Source organism: Limulus polyphemus, unplaced genomic scaffold (genome assembly GCF_000517525.1).
Source record: "Limulus polyphemus unplaced genomic scaffold, Limulus_polyphemus-2.1.2 Scaffold1322, whole genome shotgun sequence".
NCBI classification, from domain to species: domain Eukaryota; kingdom Metazoa; phylum Arthropoda; class Merostomata; order Xiphosura; family Limulidae; genus Limulus; species Limulus polyphemus.
The window spans coordinates 173,453-191,465 of record NW_013666932.1 but is presented as its reverse complement, the minus strand read 5'-3'; the positions used below and the strand labels follow the sequence as shown (position 1 = coordinate 191,465).

Sequence of the window (18,013 nt, the reverse complement as noted above, 5' to 3'; positions counted from 1 at the left end):
TAAAGTTTTTCTTCATTACCCATTCAAGCCGTCTCCACCCATTATTAGTCTCAAAGTGGGTTCCTCGTCATCGAATCTATCGAGTTGTCTGCCTATCCAAAGATTTCGTCCTTCTATTTGCCGTTTCACTTTTGTAATTATTTATTTGGTTCAGGCTGTTTTATACTGACTGATATTTCTGTATAAGACCGTGCCGTTTCTTAAAATCAAATAAATAATTAAAATGCAACGATCCATATTTACACAATTAAACTACTTATTGTATAAACATGAATCGTTGTATTTTAATTATTTATTTGATTCTAAACATTACGCAGGTGTTGATCATTTATACTCATACCATATCTTATTTAAACGCAATAGTTAATCTGTCTTATGTTTATGTAAAACTTATAGGTTTAACTGTGATTGAAAGAAGTATACATTTAATAATGTTTTGAAATATGTGTAAGTTTAATTTTGCTCCTACAAAGTTTGAAATACGTAACCGTGGGAGTATGTTGAACGTGCTCAATTAATAATGTCTAGTCCTGTTAAATCGAAACTATCATACCCTTTTTGTTTTCTTGTTAAACTTTGTTTTGGTCACATGGCAGTATAAAAAGGATTTAGTGGCTACCTTCTGAATCTTGAGTTATTTGTTCTTGTTGTGTTTTGAGATTATTGCGTTATTGAGCTTGATAATCCGAATCGTGGGTTAAATTGAGTTTGATATACCCAATAACGTATAGCTTTTGTATCTTTAGATATTCATTTCGCAGTGGTGGTTTATATGATCAAGACAAATGTGGGAAATGCTGGAAGTCGTAATTCTTAGCCTAAACATTTATCAGAATTTTTTCATCGTTATAAATATGCAGGTCAGCCTGTAAGTGACGCTGCTAAACAAACATATGGTAGCAGGGAAGCTGTGTGAGTACGCGTCTAAGATTTTCAAGAGAATCAAAACACTCATTATATTTCGTACTTTCAAACAGAAAAGAAGTCATCAACATTCACGTTGATAAGATATCTTCAAACAAAAAACAAATAGAATTTTAAAGACTAAGATAAAACAAATACTTTTACATGCCTATATCTTTAATTATTTAAAACTTTAATTAATATCCTGCAAACTAATTATATAATATCTAATTTTGACTGAAAAACCCGAGTTGATTTAACAACAAGAAGAAATTTCGAATCTGGTAAGTCAGCATCTATGTATATTTGTTGTGAACAAATGGATTAAAGAAATAATCTATCTTTTGATTTAGGTTTTTTTTTCACTTGAGAAAAAGAGAGAACAACTTGCAAACTAAACTTCACACGTGCATACAAGATATAAAATGAAAAAAGAAATAAAACTCTTATTAAAATATTTTAACTAGTTAAATAACTGATTTGTTAACAGCGAGAGTTTTTTGTTTGTTTTGTTTTTCTGGAAGAAGAAGTTATCCACCGCAGCTTCTGTGCAACTGTTGTGTGTGGAAGGATGTCATTAAGCTGCTAGCTAGCTACGCTTGAAGTGTAGATTCATTACTGCTGGCTATCATAATGCACGGTGCGGGACGTCGCATCTCACGATCTCGTGGCGTCCCTGGCAAACTGACAACCCCTTGTTTTTAATCCTCATGTGCTAACTTACAGCACCTCGGTGAAAGGTCAAACACTAATGACAAGCGAAAGTTGACAAAAAAATGTATAATACGTCTTCTATCTATCTATACATCTATCTATTAGTTGTTTTTTTTTTGTATGTATACATAGATATATTTTAATTAAGCGGAACTGTATAACGTAAAGAATAAACAGATAAACCAGGACACAAGTAGAGAGTGGGAAATGTGGAATGTATTCTGATAGAGATAATTTCTGTTGAAGTACGACTTGCACAGAAGTAGCGTTAAGCGTTAGCAGCTTTAACCTTATTCTGCAAACTTCCCTTGTATATACGTAATTTACAATTATCAGTTAGTGTTGTGGGAATTCTGATCTTAATGACATGTACCTAATCTATTACTCACTGTTTGCAGCTATTGCTAGGAATAAAGTTGATCTTAACAAAACAGAAATGAAATAGATTCTAAATATACTTCACTGGCGGTGATAAAAATATCTTAACGAAATAGATTCTTAAAGACACTTTATTTGAGGTGACAAAAGAATATCTAAACGAAATAGATTCTTAAAGACACTATATTTGAGGTGATAAAAATATCTTAACGAAATAGATTCTTAAAGATACTCTATTTGAGGTGATAAAAATATCTTAACGAGATAGATTCTTAAAGACACTTTATTTGAGGTGACAAAAGTAATATCTTAACGAAATAGATTCTTAAAGATACTCTATTTGAGGTGATAAAAATATCTTAACGAGATAGATTCTTAAATACACTTCTTGAGGTGACAAAAATAATATCCTAACGCAGTAGATTCTTAAAGACATTCCACTAGAGGTGACAAAAATATCTTAACGAAACATTTTTCTAAAAACAATACATTAGAGGTGATAAAAGTAATGTCTTAACAAAATAAATTATTAAAGACACTCCACTAGAGGTGATAAAAATGATATTAAAAACAAAAATGATCTTAGTGAAGTTAACAATTTAAGAAACCAATATCAACAGCTACGACAAAAAGATGTTACGATCAGGTAAACCATATATATATATATATGTGTGTGTATGTATGCGTGGTGCCTTTCGCTGCAAACATACAATAATCTCTGTCCATTGTCATTGAAAACGTCTCGCATTAACACTTCTCGCTTGGGGAATTCAACACATAAATGTTATTTGACGTTTGTTTGCCGTTGAGCATGAAACTACGCAAAGGCTATCGCTTCTTTGCCCACAACAGGTATTGAAACTCGTTTTTTAGAGTTATAAGCCCTTAGATTCACCACTGAGCCACGAATAAAAACAAAACTTGTTTAAAACTGTTTTACCATTACAGATAAATAAATAAAATTGACACATTAATATATTTATTTTGACTAAACATCTTTTTCGTTATTACAAAGTGTAGAAAACATATTATTAATATACTCGCGGTTTCAATGGCTACAAAAATCATTGATGTGGGTATGGTTATTTATGTTCATTCAGAACCATTAGACATTAATGTAATCAAGTTATAGACTGTCAATCAAAAATCATTGATGTGGGTATGGTTGTTAATGTTCATTCAGAACCATTAGATATTAATGTAATAAAGATATAAACCGTCAGTCAAAGGTCATTGATTTGGATATGGTTGTTTATGCTCATTCAGAACTATTAACTATTTGTATAATAAAGTTATAGTTTGTCAGCCAAACGTCATTGATGCAGGCACGGCTGCTTACGTTCATACAAAACTATTAACAATTAATGTAATAAAGTTATAGACCGTCAGTCAAAAGGCTGTAAAGTGTCTTTGAAACTGTCTTTTCTGTTCCTTATGGCAAAGAGATTGCTCGGTCGATACTTTTGGGTAACGTCTATGACAATTTTTTTATTCACATTGACATCTTGCTACTAAATATTTTGTGATATTTCATGATTTGTCAGTGCACTTCTGCTACCCTTCTGTAGCTTTGACAGATGACATACGAGTCAGTTGACTTTCGCTTTAAATCTGTCAGGTTTTATATTATATGAATGGACAGGATCCTTTACAGTAGGTGTCTGTGACTTGTTGGCGATAAATTTCAACAATAAACGGACAGCACACAATCCACTTGTTTTAAAATAATATATTCAAAATATATTATTTTCTTGTCTCTTGCCAGCACCATCTTTGTAGATAGCTCCAGCTGCTTTATATTAAGATTGCTGCTGCTGCTTGTTGACAACAGACTTGCATTTTCTTTCATGTGCCCCATTCTATAACAAGCATAGCATGTCTTCTCCCTTCTATCACTTCTTGTCACCTTTGGTGGCAGCGTGCTTCTGGTCAGACACCCCTGGTTTCGATTTTAACTGGTTATTCTTGGGCTTGCCAGTTATTCTCCCTCCATGAGCTTCCATATACTGTTCTGTCAGCTTGATCATCTTGTCTACATCTTTCAGGCCTCTCTCCTTCAGGAACAGTGACATGTCAGTTGAGCACGTGGTTATGAACTGTTCACGTATTATTAGACCTGCCAGTCCTTCAAAACTATCTTCACACTTGGTCATGTCAGTCCACCTTGTGAAGTATCGCCGTAGATGTGTCAAAAACTGAAATACAGTTTCTCTAGTGTCAGGTTTGACTTCTCTGAACTTCCGACGAACACCTTCTTTGGTAAGTTCATAGAATTTCTGTAAGGCCACTTTTAACTTGCCATAGTCTATGGCATACACTTGTAGGCCTTTTCCTGTGAGAAGGGGGCTGAGAGAGACTGCCCAGTTGCTTTTGTTCCAGTTCTGAATTTGGGCAAATCTTTCATATCTCTCCAGGAAAGTATTCATGTAGTCTTTCTGTTCATCAAATTTGGGCAGCTTGGGTCGATTGGCCCTGACCCCATTGTCATTCTTGGGTCTTTTTTTTTTCTGTTGAGTGAGCTTGACGATCTCAATTTATACTCTTATTCTTTGTATTTACAGTCTCTTCTCTCTTTCATTCTCTTCTTTCACAATTTGTTCTCTTATTCTCTCTCTATTTCCAGTCTCCCCTTTTCTTCTTTGTTAATTTGTGCTCTTATTCGAGATCTCTCTCCTTTTTCTTCTTTCAGTCTTTCTTCCTCTCTTCTCTGACTCTTCTCCTCTCTCTTCTGTTGCCACTCTTCTCTCTCTAGTTCTTGTTGTTGTTTACCAAACTCTAGTAGTTCGCCATCTTTGAGTCCATGTCGCTCACCTCGTTCTATTCATTTATCAAAGTCAGTCGACATGGTTACATAGTGTGGTTGTATATATGGCTATATACAGCTGTGTGTATATAGGCATATTTTCGCTGTTGTTTACGTCTTATTCTACCGCCACTTACCACTGCATAACCCTGGCTGGCTCGCAAAGTGTCAGGTTTTGTATTATGTGTATGGGCAGGATTCTTTACAGTAGGTGTCTGTAACTTGTTGACGATAAGTTTCAACAAGAAATGGAAAGCACACAATCCACTTGTTTTAAAATAATATATTCAAAACAAGTCAAACGTATGTACAAAAATTCGTTACACTATTAGTTACCACAGTTATATTCAGAGCTTTAAATAATTGTCTCTTTTTCGTCAAAGTCCACACAGGCGAGTTCAATTACTTTAGAACACCCTTTGATAAGACACATTATTCTCCTCTACTCTGTTATTACAATACAAGCTGTGAAACTCACTTTAGAAATCTCCCGTTATGGCTAAACTCGCACACAGTCTAATATCACTTTTACTTCTACTTTCAATAACTTGGTCGCCTATACATATACTACCCGACTGAGGCACAGACCTTTCTACAAACTACGAGACATTACAATGTAACAATACTCACTTAAAGCAAACCTGGAACAAGCTATCGCTTCCAAAAATACGAAATTTAACACTCGCGCTTTGATAATTATCTAAATCATAACTCTCGTATTAAATTTAAATGAAACAGTCGGGTATACCTAATAAACGTTTTTCAGCATTTACAAATCAATATCAGATTCGAATAGTATCAGTTCTCATTCGTCCGACTATGTCCCTAGCAGAGAATTCCCCTTATTTCTAGAGAATATATATATATATATTTATATATATTTATAAATATATATATTTAGTATATGGTGTAAAAGATGAATTATTGGACGGAATCAGTAATTAGTGGTATCGTTGATGACATAATATTGACTTTTTTTCAATTTATTTAGTTACTGTTCCCAACGTCTATACCTGAAATGTTGATCTATCTCATATTCACAATGAATGTAATTTTGGATAAGAGTATCAAAATAACACGACAAAATAACCCTCGACCTTAATATGATTTTTCTAAGTACTTTTTGCGTAGGGCCTGGCATGACTTAGTGGTTAGGGCGCTCGACTCGCAAATTATGGGTTGCAGAATCGAAACTGATCGTCGATCTTTCCAACCGTGAGGGCATTATAATGTGACGATCAATCCTACTACTTTTTTGTAAAGAGTAGTCTAAGAGCTGGTAGTGGATGGTGTTGACTAACTACCTTCCTTGCAGTCTATTACTTTAGAATTAGGGACAGAGAAATTCAACAACAACCAAATGAATATTTTTGTGTGTCACTGACTTTTAGGATGTCATTAGTCTTGTAAGAACGTGTAGAAGCGATCCTGTTGTGACTTTGTGTCATGATATCAATAGTATACATTTCAAACATCTGTAAGCCATGGCTCAGAGACATCATGTGATGCGCGATTTTTGCATCAGATCGTATACAGCTTATATACAAGTCTATCCTAATTCTACACTTGTGATACCATGAATGGTTGCTTTTCTACGTCCTGTTTACAGAAAATGCTACGAAATTTTCCACAATATATAAAACATTACAAAAATTGTCAGGCATCATAATGATGATTTTATCATATCGGTTTTCATTTATAGTAGAATGTTTTGAATTTGTGTATTTCAACTTTGTAAAAACCCTCACCACGTATTTTAATCAAATATATATTTCATATAGTGATGATTTTATTTCTGTGTTTTTACGCATGGAGTAACTTACATACGTTTTGACTTCTCTAATTCTCTCAGAATCCAAATTGTTACTAATAATTACATAGCACGTAATGCCCAAGGACATATTTTTGTGTCAAAAAACGCCTTCAAACGTTATGGCCTCAAGCGTGAGGTTAAAACCCTAACTAGCTCTTACTTTAGTACGCCCATAATAAGAAATTAAACGGCTTAAGCAGAAAGCTATCTAGACACGTCAGAAAAGTGAAAACAGGTCATAAACGTCACCTAGTAAGCTGATGATGTGGAGTAAGAGTCGTATTGTAATAATCAATTGAAAACATTGTGAGTTTTATCAGAAACAATATTACAGCACCAATTTATATTGATAACAACACAATTATGAGGTCTTCGTTTTTATTTTACAACAACTGAACATTTCAAATTAGGATTATGTGGCTATAATTTCAAATGATTAATATTAAGTTAAAACGTAAGTTAGCATACTATAGTAATTTTAGTTGTGTTATTGGAGTAATTTGGTTACAGTATAAACTACTATTACTATGCCTTTAACAGTCCAATAAAATATCTACACAGTTAATACTGTCTTCTTTCATCAATTTGTGGTGAGAAAATTACATATTTCTCCACAATAATAAGGTAATTAATGGAGAGAAAATACACCAATTAATTAAGTTTTTAGAATAGCTTGGGAAAGAAAACAATGTTAGTAAGATATACTAAAATAAGATGTTTAACGATCAGTGTTAAAATTAGTTTGACACAATCGTATCTCATTAAGCCTGCACTTGATGTTGTACCAACTTACATTATCGGTTTTTGGTTCACCTTCAGATTCGGGGTCACATCTGGTACACAAGGAATTACATCTGTCCCAAGAGCTGTGCTCACTCTGAAGAAGCCATTTAAGGCTTTCAATGTAAACAATCGCATTGCGGAGTATTTCTACTTTAGGAAGTTTCTGGTTTGGGTTCAGGCACGTCCGCTTCTTTAACATCTCGAATGCTTCGTTCACTTTCCGGAGTCTTCGTCTTTCTCGCAAAGTCGCGGCCTTCCGTCGGTTGATCGTTGAGTTCTTTCTCTGACAAGCCTTACAGGCCCACAGGAGACATGCTCTCTGGGTCTGGTCACGGGGCGCTGGACCTAATACGTGACCAGAACGATCTGTAACCAAGGTTCCTCCTGATGATGCTACAGGAGAAGCTGGACCTAAGACATGACTAAAGCATTTTGTGACATTTTCGGGTTTGAGTGATGAAACAAATGTTGTAGCTGACACAATTTTAGTATTTCTAGAACCGTTAAAAATGTTCGAGTCCTGAAAACCCACGGTATTTGATAATTTGTGAGACTCTGCATTCATTTCAACTGTTCTCTCAAACTTAATTCTAGCTTCAAGGTTAATTTAAGCACCAACGATATGATTAACTATGAGAATCATAATATACTTCCTACTTGCATAAGAACAACATCGGAACTAAGAGATACAAAACTCAAAATACACGTTAAGATTCTCTTCCATCAGCCCTAGCGAGTGACAGAGAGATGAGATAAAGGATAACTGACACACCCACTAAACCGGAGACTGGTTAGAAGAAAGTGACATGCTCGGCGGCGACACAAGTCTGGAGGGGGAAACACGTTTGAAAGTAAGACCACGTGAAGTCGAGACTTTATTTCCAGAGTATCTTTTCATCTAATTACCGCAGGAACTTGTTACTTTTTTATATCTGATGCACGTGACTCTGAGTTTATTTATTTGAGTATTGTATTCTTAGAGATGAGTGAAAAAGTACGTTAGGATGAATTCGTTAAACTGGAAAACTCATAAGGTTATTAAACACGAACCTACACAATGGGCTATCTGTGCTATGCCTACCATAGGTATCGAAACCCGTTTTTTTTAGTGTTATAAGTGAGAAAGGCCGATAGCGTGTTGCCTCTGGAGTTATATATGAATAGGGAAGGCCATGCTGCTCACCGGCTGTCAGTCTGCACTGTTGTATTTTGGCAGAAGGTTTTTGGGCTGTGTCACATACTGCCGAGCACTGTTGGCCCACCAGTGTTAAATATTTTCTGACTCTAATGAGATGGTTCCAGTTAAATGCAAACTATACACACCATGAAAGTGAAGTAAGAGGAAAGAAGTTTCCGAATTAAATACAAGGTATGTTCATTAAGAAAGCACTTACTAAGTATACGTACCAGTAAGACCTTTACACAGTATTGTTGAATGACAGGAGAGAGGTATAACGGTGTGGCTGTAGCTTGATGTCAGGAACTTTATCCAATGTTTTAAAATAGTTAGATCACTATTAACTGCTACTTAGGCTAATGTAAATTATTACTGATTTTCTTTTATTCTGTTATAATATATTGATGATTACTGAGTTGGCGAGTTTCTTACTCAATTTTTCAGTTAGTTCGGCTTTATGAATACTGAGTTTGTGTTTCAACGAAAACTAGATATGAAAAACAGTGGCGGATTCAGGATTGTATCCAGGAGGAGAGAGTACAGCGGTCAACAGGAGTTTTGCTTAGCACATTATAAATAAAGGTATTTATGAATATATACATTAGTTCCTAACTGATGCACATTATAGCGGTTTTTAAAAAATACTCCCCAAGAAATCCTTTACAAAGTATATACAACACGAAAACCTTTACAAATGATACACAGGATGAAGGCGTTTCCATGGTATAAATATTATGAAGGCCTTCATAAAACATACACAACATGAAGGCCTGTGAGTCCCGATAGTGGGCTTAGGAAGGGAAAAAGTGGTCTGGCAGATAGCTTGTGGTGTATCACCGATTAAAGTTTTAAATTATAGACCCTTTTAAATTTACTGATTATTTTAGGAATAAATGATTAACAAATAAAGGGAAAATAGGTTAAGATTTCAAATAATAATGAAAGCTAATTAATATGAATGAGAAAAACATTTTGCAATAGAAACAATAAAGGAACTCGTGAAGAACATATAGATGTACAGATATTGACAGCAATCCTAACACAGTCAACAATCTATTTCCTTTCCTGATGCAGCAAAAGGAAATGTTACCCTTTACGAAACATGAGTATTTATTATACATTATAATCGCTAAAGCTGAATCTCATGCTGCAGCTGTCAACAGACATTTCTTTAATTATGATTAAAATTATATATGAAATTTATATAGAGTTTCTCTATAACTACTCAATAACAATAAGAACAATTATGATATTTCATTCTTCTAAATGTTGAGGCTCTGGTTGATATAGTTGTAAAGATCTAAATTTTGGAGCTGTGGATGCGTTGTAAAAATGACAACCAATCTCTTACCGTGGGTGGTGAGTGGTATGGTGCTGCTGATTGGCTGAATTCCTTCTGCTTTATTGTTCATAGTTAGGGACGACGTCAAAAAGCCACAGTAGCTTTGTCATAAATAAATGAAAAGTACACATATAAAGTTCTTCTAAATATCGTATCATTGACCCCTTTTTAACAAATCAAATGAACCTTTACATACATGAAAGTTCTTTATTTAATTCTGAAATTTAATGTTTAAGGTACTGTAAAAGTTCCTTGAATATTAATTGCTACAGTGACTGAAAAAAAAACTAAGTCACATAACTCGTAAGATAACTTTATATTTTACTAATAAACATCTATATAGTTAATATTAATGCTCTTGATGCGTCACTCTTAAAATGAATATCCATGTGTCACGGTTCACTGGTTTAAAACGTTCTTTTTATCAATGATTTGTTCGTAAATTAGCTTCCTATAACTTAAATTAACATAGAAAATCACCTTGTTCTGTTCCAAAATGAGGAGGCCTAATTATATGTAAGTTTATATTCAACTCGGAAATGTGCGTGTGATGAATTACTTTTATCAATAAACAGTTTAATAAAGATATTACTCCCTAATATTTGCAATTAGTGTACAAGTAGTACATATCGTACGTGTTTTTATTTATATTTTCACGTACGTGTGTTAGACCCGAAAGGTAACCAACTTACATTTAAATCAACCGATTTGTGAAGTTGGATATTCATAATGGCTTAATCATTCATTTATTTATAAATATCGCTGCTGCTTTCCGCCATCTATTGTCAAAAGAGTGAAATAAACACCAATAACAAGTACTTTTACTGTTTTATGTATTGAATTTCGCGCAAAGCTACTCGAGGGCTTTTTACTCTAGCCGTTTCTAATTTAGCAGTAACAGACTAGAAGGAGGGCAGCTAGTCAACATCACCCATTCTTATGGGGTTATTCTTTTACCAACGAATTGTGGGATTGACAGTCACATATAACGCCCCCCCACGGCTCATAGGACGACTATGTTTGGTGACGGGAATTCGAACTCTCGACCTGCAGACTACGAATCGAGCGCCCTAACCACCAGATTATGCCAGGCTCGAATTTATATTGTATATAATTGTTTGTCTGTTGATAAGCGCAAAGCTGCATAAATGGGCTATCTGTATTGTGCCCACCGCAGGTATCAAAACCCGATTTTTAGCATTATAATCCCTCAGACTTACTGCCGAGCTATCGGGTGGCTACTGTATATAAATATTAAGTAAAACATTTTAATCAGAATTATAGACTTCAGATGAAATATCATAAATGTTTTTCTAACGTCGACGTTTTGTACTCGTCTCACTTTTATTTAGAACCAAACATTAATAGATATTATTCTTAGAATACTTGTCTCTTCGTCTCGGAGTATTGTTGATTTTTTCTTTACTTGAAAACATTACTTCACCTTTACGTCATACAACAACTCATAAGCTGTAAATACAGTTCAGTTCTCATTGTCATACAACAACTCATAAGCTATAAATACAGTTCAGTTCTCATTGTCATACAACAACTCATAAGCTGTAAATACAGTTCAGTTCTCAATGTCATACAACAACTCATAAGCTGTAAATACAGTTCAGTTCTCATTGTCATACAACAACTCATAAGCTGTAAATACAGTTCAGTTCTCATTGTCATACAATAACTCATAAGCTGTAAATACAGTTCAGTTCTCATTGTCATACAACAACTCATAAGCTGTAAATACAGTGCAGTTCTCAATGTCATACAACAACTCATAAGCTGTAAATACAGTTCATTGCCATACAACAACTCAAAAGCTGTAAATACAGTTCAGTTCTCATTGATGTTTTTGTTCTGTTTTTGCGCGACATCTGCTTAACGACTTTAAGCTGAAAAAATGGAATTTTAGACTTACTGGTGGGTAGATGAAATACGATTCATTTTGGCATAGAGGTTGTAAATGACGCCACTAAATTTAATTTACGAGCCGGGCGTGGCCTAATGGTTAGCATGCTTGTATAGTGAATTAGAGGATTCGTTGTTAGTGGACTGTTACCGTAAAAATGCGCTCTGCACTTTTAGGCTATGGGAATGCTATAAGAGTGATTGCCAAATCCTACTTTTCGGTCAGGTAAGAGTAGTCCAAGAGTTAGTTAGAGTCACATATATGGACATACCTGTAAAAAAATAATATAATCCTATCACTAAGTGTTAAAAATGTACTGCACCATATGTTCAAACGGGCATGCATGTAAATATAAAGTAAAGTAAATGTTATCTAAAATATTACTTATACATTAATAAACATGTGTGCGTGTACATTCCACGCCTCCTCTGGGAGTGGGGTGGGATGTACCACCCAGTTTGAGAACTACTGCTCTAGACTATCGATTTAAATTTAGAGAAAGTTATAACCATATTTAAATAAAAATTGTTTTTTTTTTCCACTAATGAAAGGTTATACTGTGTAAGGGAACTGTTTAAACTATGTTAAGGCAAGTGATAATATGTGATACTTTTGGATATGAATTATGACCTTGACCTATGATTTGTGCCCTTCACCCTACCAGCAGCATGACTTCCGGTTATTCATGCAATGGCGGGTATAGGAAAGATACGACTTTCTTTTTCCACTGCAAAAACAACAACAACAAAAGAAGTAATGTAATTTTGTTTCTCAGTTTGAAAAGCTATAAAATCAGGGATAGTTATTCTATTCAGTTAATGAAATCATACTTATATAGTTGTTATGTTTATTAAGAAACTAAAAAGACATAAGACCTCAGTGTAAACATTAACTCGTATATTAAAGAACGAGCCTTGTATTTTGCTTGAATGATCATATTGATGTCCTATGGGTCAAATAAAAAGGTCAAAACCAATTCTCGTATGAAATTCGCTATGGTTTTGATTTTGAGTGTATTTCAAAGACTTAAAGCAACATAATAATTAAGATCATTGTAAAAGTTACAAGTTAATGTTAAAACCCTAATCAAACATTTGCCTGGTAAAAATAGTTAATAATGTTAGTGATATTCTGAAGGAGTGACATATCTCTTAGCTAGAGGCTGTTTATTTCTAATTTTCGTTACATGGATGATACCAAAATGGACCCTCTGTACAAGGAATTTAGTACTTTCAATCTGAACAGTACCTTAAGCGACCCATGGGCTAAACGCCCTGGTCAGAAACTCCAATGTTCAAGAATAGCCACCTCTCGTTTAGAACTGCTGATCAGGGGGAGACTAACGAGTCAGCAGTACCTGTCGCTTCAAGGCTACTTTTATAATTCATTAATCGACAGACTTGTTTCTGGCTTAAAAAGAGCGTTTGCTCGAAACGTTGCCAAGTAAATAAATTACTACCATAGTTTTTAATGGTGATTTTCTCTAAAAGTCTAATTTATTTAATTTATCACCTTCACATTTTCCTACTCACTTTTATAATATACGCATAGATAAAAATGCGAAGCGTGTTTAGCTGCATATTGGTGCTCGAACTCTGGACCTCCTGATCCACAGCCTGGCACACTTAACGAGGTTGCACTCGCCCGTGTCCTCACTAACCTAGAGCATGTGCTTTTCAATCAATACGGAGCCAGAAAGAATGAAATCAAATAACCATATAATGGCAGGGCTAAATTAATAATATGGAAATAACATCCAATCGAGAGCGAAGATTTATATTTCCAACACTCTTATTCACAAACATACATACATATATGTAGCAAAATATAAAAATCTAAAGACATAGCCATCACGACACAAAAAGTATAGATGTTCAGTCTATTTTGATCAATAGTGTGCCTGTTGTTTCATACTGTCAAACTCCTTGCACTTAAGGGGCAATGAGCATAAATAATATTTTTAGTTATTTTATGTCTACGCTTATTGGTTAACTGCTTTGTCCTCGTTTGAGTTATTAACGTACAACGACCAATAAGATTCTCTCATTCGATGAGTGTGACTATAAAACTCTAACCGAAAGATACGTTTTCAAATGAACTGCCAGGAGTCAATACTGCTGAATTTAGAAGCGTTACATGAATAAGAAATATTCATGTGGAGTAGACTGTTTTTTTATCTCTTAAAAAAAAACGCTATGTCAGCCGGGAAGATTTATTGGATTTTTACCGTTGTTTTACAGCTGGGTTTCGGTTCCACAGGGATTTATGAGAAACTGTATTATAACCTGTTGACCGGTAGCCGGCAGATGAACAACATTTTGGACGTTCTGGACACTGTCCAATCTATCGAAGAGTGTACCTTTGTTTGCAGCTACAGGACCACAGCTTGTCGGGCTGTCAATTTCAGCTCTAAGAGTAAAGTTTGTGAGCTTTTAACTTTCGTAGGAGAAATGGCCAATATTACAAATGACCCGTTTTTTTGGTGTCTGGTCTCAACTGGTAAGAAATTTAAAAAATATATATATTAATTCACTTCCAAAATGGCATTTATAAAACTTGATGAAGTTCAGAATTTGTGTAGAAACTACGAATTGAAATATGTTGATTTACTTTCAGATAATTACACAACTTCTTAATTGGATTTTATTTGTTACAGAACAAACTTTTAATTGAAACTTGTCGATTACTTCTTGTGATCTTCGTGACTTAAAATGAACTTACAAACCAGGTAATTAAGTTAAAGAATATAACAGTTATATTTAGTAAACGTAAGGTGTCAGCATGCAAATCACGTGGAGAAAGAGAATTCAAATACAATTAAGCCTTAAATAAATCGACTTTTTGCATATAGTTATGAAATATTGAAATGGAGTAAATGAAACTTCATTTTACTCGGCTATTATAGAATTAAAATTGTAAATTTTAAAATAAAATATTTTCTTAGATTTCAAGATATTTTTAATTTTCAATACAGCATAAAAATAATTTATATTTTCAAAGGAAGATATTACCTGAGCTTTAAGTTCTCTGTCAAATTTTTCTGTATATGAAATACACGATATTTGGCCTTCCAGAACATAATGTTTATTTTGTATTGTAATTTATTAACTTTTAAGGAGATTCTCCCAGTAAGTCAGCGGTACGTTTTCGAATTTACAACATTAAAATCCGGGGTTCGATTCTCCGAGATTGGCAGAGTGCCGATGGCCCATTGTGTAATTTTGCGCTGAAAACAAAACAGGAAATAGAAAGAAGTTATTCTAAAACAATGCAAGAAGCACAAATATCTTGATGGCTCTAGTAATAAACGTGCCCATTTCATAACAATAACCATTTTCATTTCCCTTGACGTCTACGTACTTGTTCTTCCTTTCAGTTTGAGGCGTAGTGTCTTTCGCTTAATGCAAGCAAAGATTTCGGGAATTTGAAATGAAAAGATGAAATGTGAGAAAACGTAGCGTTACGCAAGCAGCGAGCTCGATAAGGCTAGTCGTTTTCCCTGAGTAGTCAGTGGTTTAGGGTTCTTTATGTTACTAGATATAATTTTAATCGTTTTCATGCAGTGTTAGATTCCCTGGGATACTGCGATTATTATAACATTTTTTTTTTACCAAACAATTTAAAAAAAAAAAAAACGTTGGCAAATATTATATTGCAATGTTCAATTTTATAAAACGTTCAGGTTATAGGATTTTTATCGTTTTGTATCAAGACTTATTGAAACTACGTGTTCTTCTGACCTCATTAATCATTTTGTATTATATTTATAACCTTTAACGAACTTGCACAAATCTGAGCCAGTACAATACTATTCACTTAAACTTGTCGTTCACCTTTAGGCAGAACTTGCAAATGTGCCAATACCAATACACAGAAAATAACTGCTGTAGTTAGAATTATATCATTTGATTTGAGTCTTACTACTGAGATATTTAAAACGTTCATTTTAAAACTTTGAAGTTGGGATTTAACACTCTTTGATTGGCTTTCTAAATCAAATTCTTGACGGGTTTATATATCTTGTCTTAAATGAAGTAAAAAAGGTACGTGTATACGATTATTTAACATTAGAAATGGAACACATAGACTTTTCAAACACATCTCCATTTTTGTAAGCTATTTATGCACCAAATTGCTTGTGGGTGAATCTGTTTGTTACAAGTCCTTAATAGTATTAGGAGTCACATGAAAAAATAACACAAAAATTTCGCCAATATTACAGTTAATCTTATTAATTACTGCTGGAGCACCCTATGTATTTTACACAGGAAATGAATGATTTCACCAAAATTTTTGGTCAGTTCTTTACAAAGAATGTTGTAACAAGCAAAAAAAAATTAAATCACTCAATATGATGCAGTATGTTGACCCTACCGGTAGTGAATGTAAGAAGCCGATCATGTAAGAGTTAACATTGTAAGTATTAGAATTCTGTATGCAAAGTGTTGAAGTGGTTTTCTTGTTATGAAGAATACTAAACAAAACTAACAAAATGTGGAAATCATTAAAGACTAGAGACCTGAGTAAGTCTTTCAAGTGAACGTGTCATCTTTGTTGTTACTAAAGGACAAAGCTAGAAAGCATAATTCACAATAAAAAAAGACCTGATAATCAAGTGTTCGCAGATGTTAGACGTGATAACCATATAAACTAATTATGTTATTTGGACAATCTGATTCAGTGGTGAATTGCGTTAATCATATCTGATAACTTAACGCAAAATTTCGCGAGTACAGAAGGCAGCGTAAAATTTTAGTTATGTCCAGTCTGGACGAAAAATACATTTAGAACTAAAAGTTAAAACCCAAGGCCAAACTGTCGGTATCAACTGGCGTCTTCACGGATGAAGACGTCTTGTATAGTCTAAACCTTAACTCAGTTTGTCATGATTAATGCAACCTTACAGTCCCTTGAATGGTCTCTTTGATTTCCCAGTTCTTTGCTTGTATGAAGAGATATAGGAGAAAGTGCGTGAAAAAAAGAGGGTGTTTGAAATATATATGTTTAATAACCTGGTTAGTTCAACTTATTTATGTTTAATAACCTGGTAAGTACAACCTATTTATGTTTAATAACCTGGTTAGTACAACTTATTTATGTTTAATAACCTGGTAAGTACAACCTATTTATGTTTAATAACCTGGTTAGTACAACCTGAATGTTCGTGTTAACATTATCTTCGTTTATCATGTTTTAAACAAATAATCACTAAGACAGATTAAGATAATAATGTTACGTATCTGCTCGTTTGTTAATTTCCGGTATAAATTCTTTCCGAGGAACTTCAGCGACACAAGTCCTTTCTTAATTAAAACTAGTTTATTCTTTCTGGATACAACTTTGTAATACACTTAACAAATTTTATAACAGACGCTATAAATCACAGTGATTCACACACTTTACTTACGGTGTCTACTGTTCGCTTGACTCAATTATCTCTATCTTTAACCTATCTGCATACCTATGCAATTCAATATTTTTTTGCTGGCTTTATTTGCCGGGCTTATATACTAAAAAAAGAGGGCGTCTGGAACAAACTAGAGTTGCCAAGAAAATTCATGATCCTTCTAGAAACTCCAGCGCGCATGCTCCCAGCGTTGCGTGACTTTCGTTGTCGTAACAATAAGATATTTGTTTAGTAACGTCATCTGGGTGTTTCTATTCCTTTTGTTTTGTCGTCTGCGAGTACTTAAAGGAAAGTTTGAGAATATTCTAAATTTATTTTGCTACGGAAATTACTACAAATTAAATACTTTGTTTACAACCGTATTATATACACGTATATAGAAACTATAAACTATTAGTCTTAATACTAATGCACATAAAATGGGCCAATCGTGATTAATAAGAAATGATAGCACGGAAGGTTGTTTCATAAAATTCGTTAGTAATAACTTAGTGATACAGAAGTACATATTTATTTCTTTATTAAAGTAAAGCTTCCTGTTGGGTTGCCGAAAGATTTGTGCGTAGTCGTGACATTAATGTAGTTCTTGGACTACCCCGTCGTTTGTGACCAAACAAGAATTCTGAAATATTTATAACGGAAACCTCAAGTTTTCTATTCTTTACTATAAGAACTCCACCCAAGCAAATCCAGGTCAACGACTCAAAGTTTCTGAAATATTAACTTGAGTTGACAGGCCATCATAGCTTTATGGCTAAGTTAATGGCTGAAAATTATCACG

General features: G+C 34.0%; 2 protein-coding genes across 4 annotated transcripts in view; one reads left to right on the top strand and one right to left on the bottom strand.

The window, feature by feature from the left end:
• The window catches only part of LOC111086683 (transcription factor SUM-1-like), a 20,866-nt gene extending 12,756 nt beyond the window's left edge, over positions 1 to 8,110 (bottom strand). The window contains exon 1 of the mRNA XM_022390505.1: positions 7,405 to 8,110. Coding sequence (XP_022246213.1) covers positions 7,405 to 7,959 — 555 coding nt within the window. The 5' untranslated portion in view covers positions 7,960 to 8,110. The remainder of the gene's footprint in view (positions 1 to 7,404) is intronic.
• A 3,853-nt stretch (positions 8,111 to 11,963) lies between these two features.
• LOC111086682 (brevican core protein-like) overlaps positions 11,964 to 18,013 on the top strand; it is a 10,956-nt gene continuing 4,906 nt past the window's right edge. The window contains exons 1-2 of one of the 3 annotated variants that reach the window (XM_022390502.1): positions 11,964 to 12,050; positions 14,066 to 14,324. In XM_022390502.1, the coding sequence (XP_022246210.1) occupies positions 14,292 to 14,324 (33 nt within the window). In that variant the 5' untranslated portion in view covers positions 11,964 to 12,050; positions 14,066 to 14,291. Of the gene's footprint in view, positions 12,051 to 13,953; positions 14,325 to 18,013 lie in introns of those variants that run through there. The other 2 variants (XM_022390504.1, XM_022390503.1) reach the window with 2 other exon arrangements.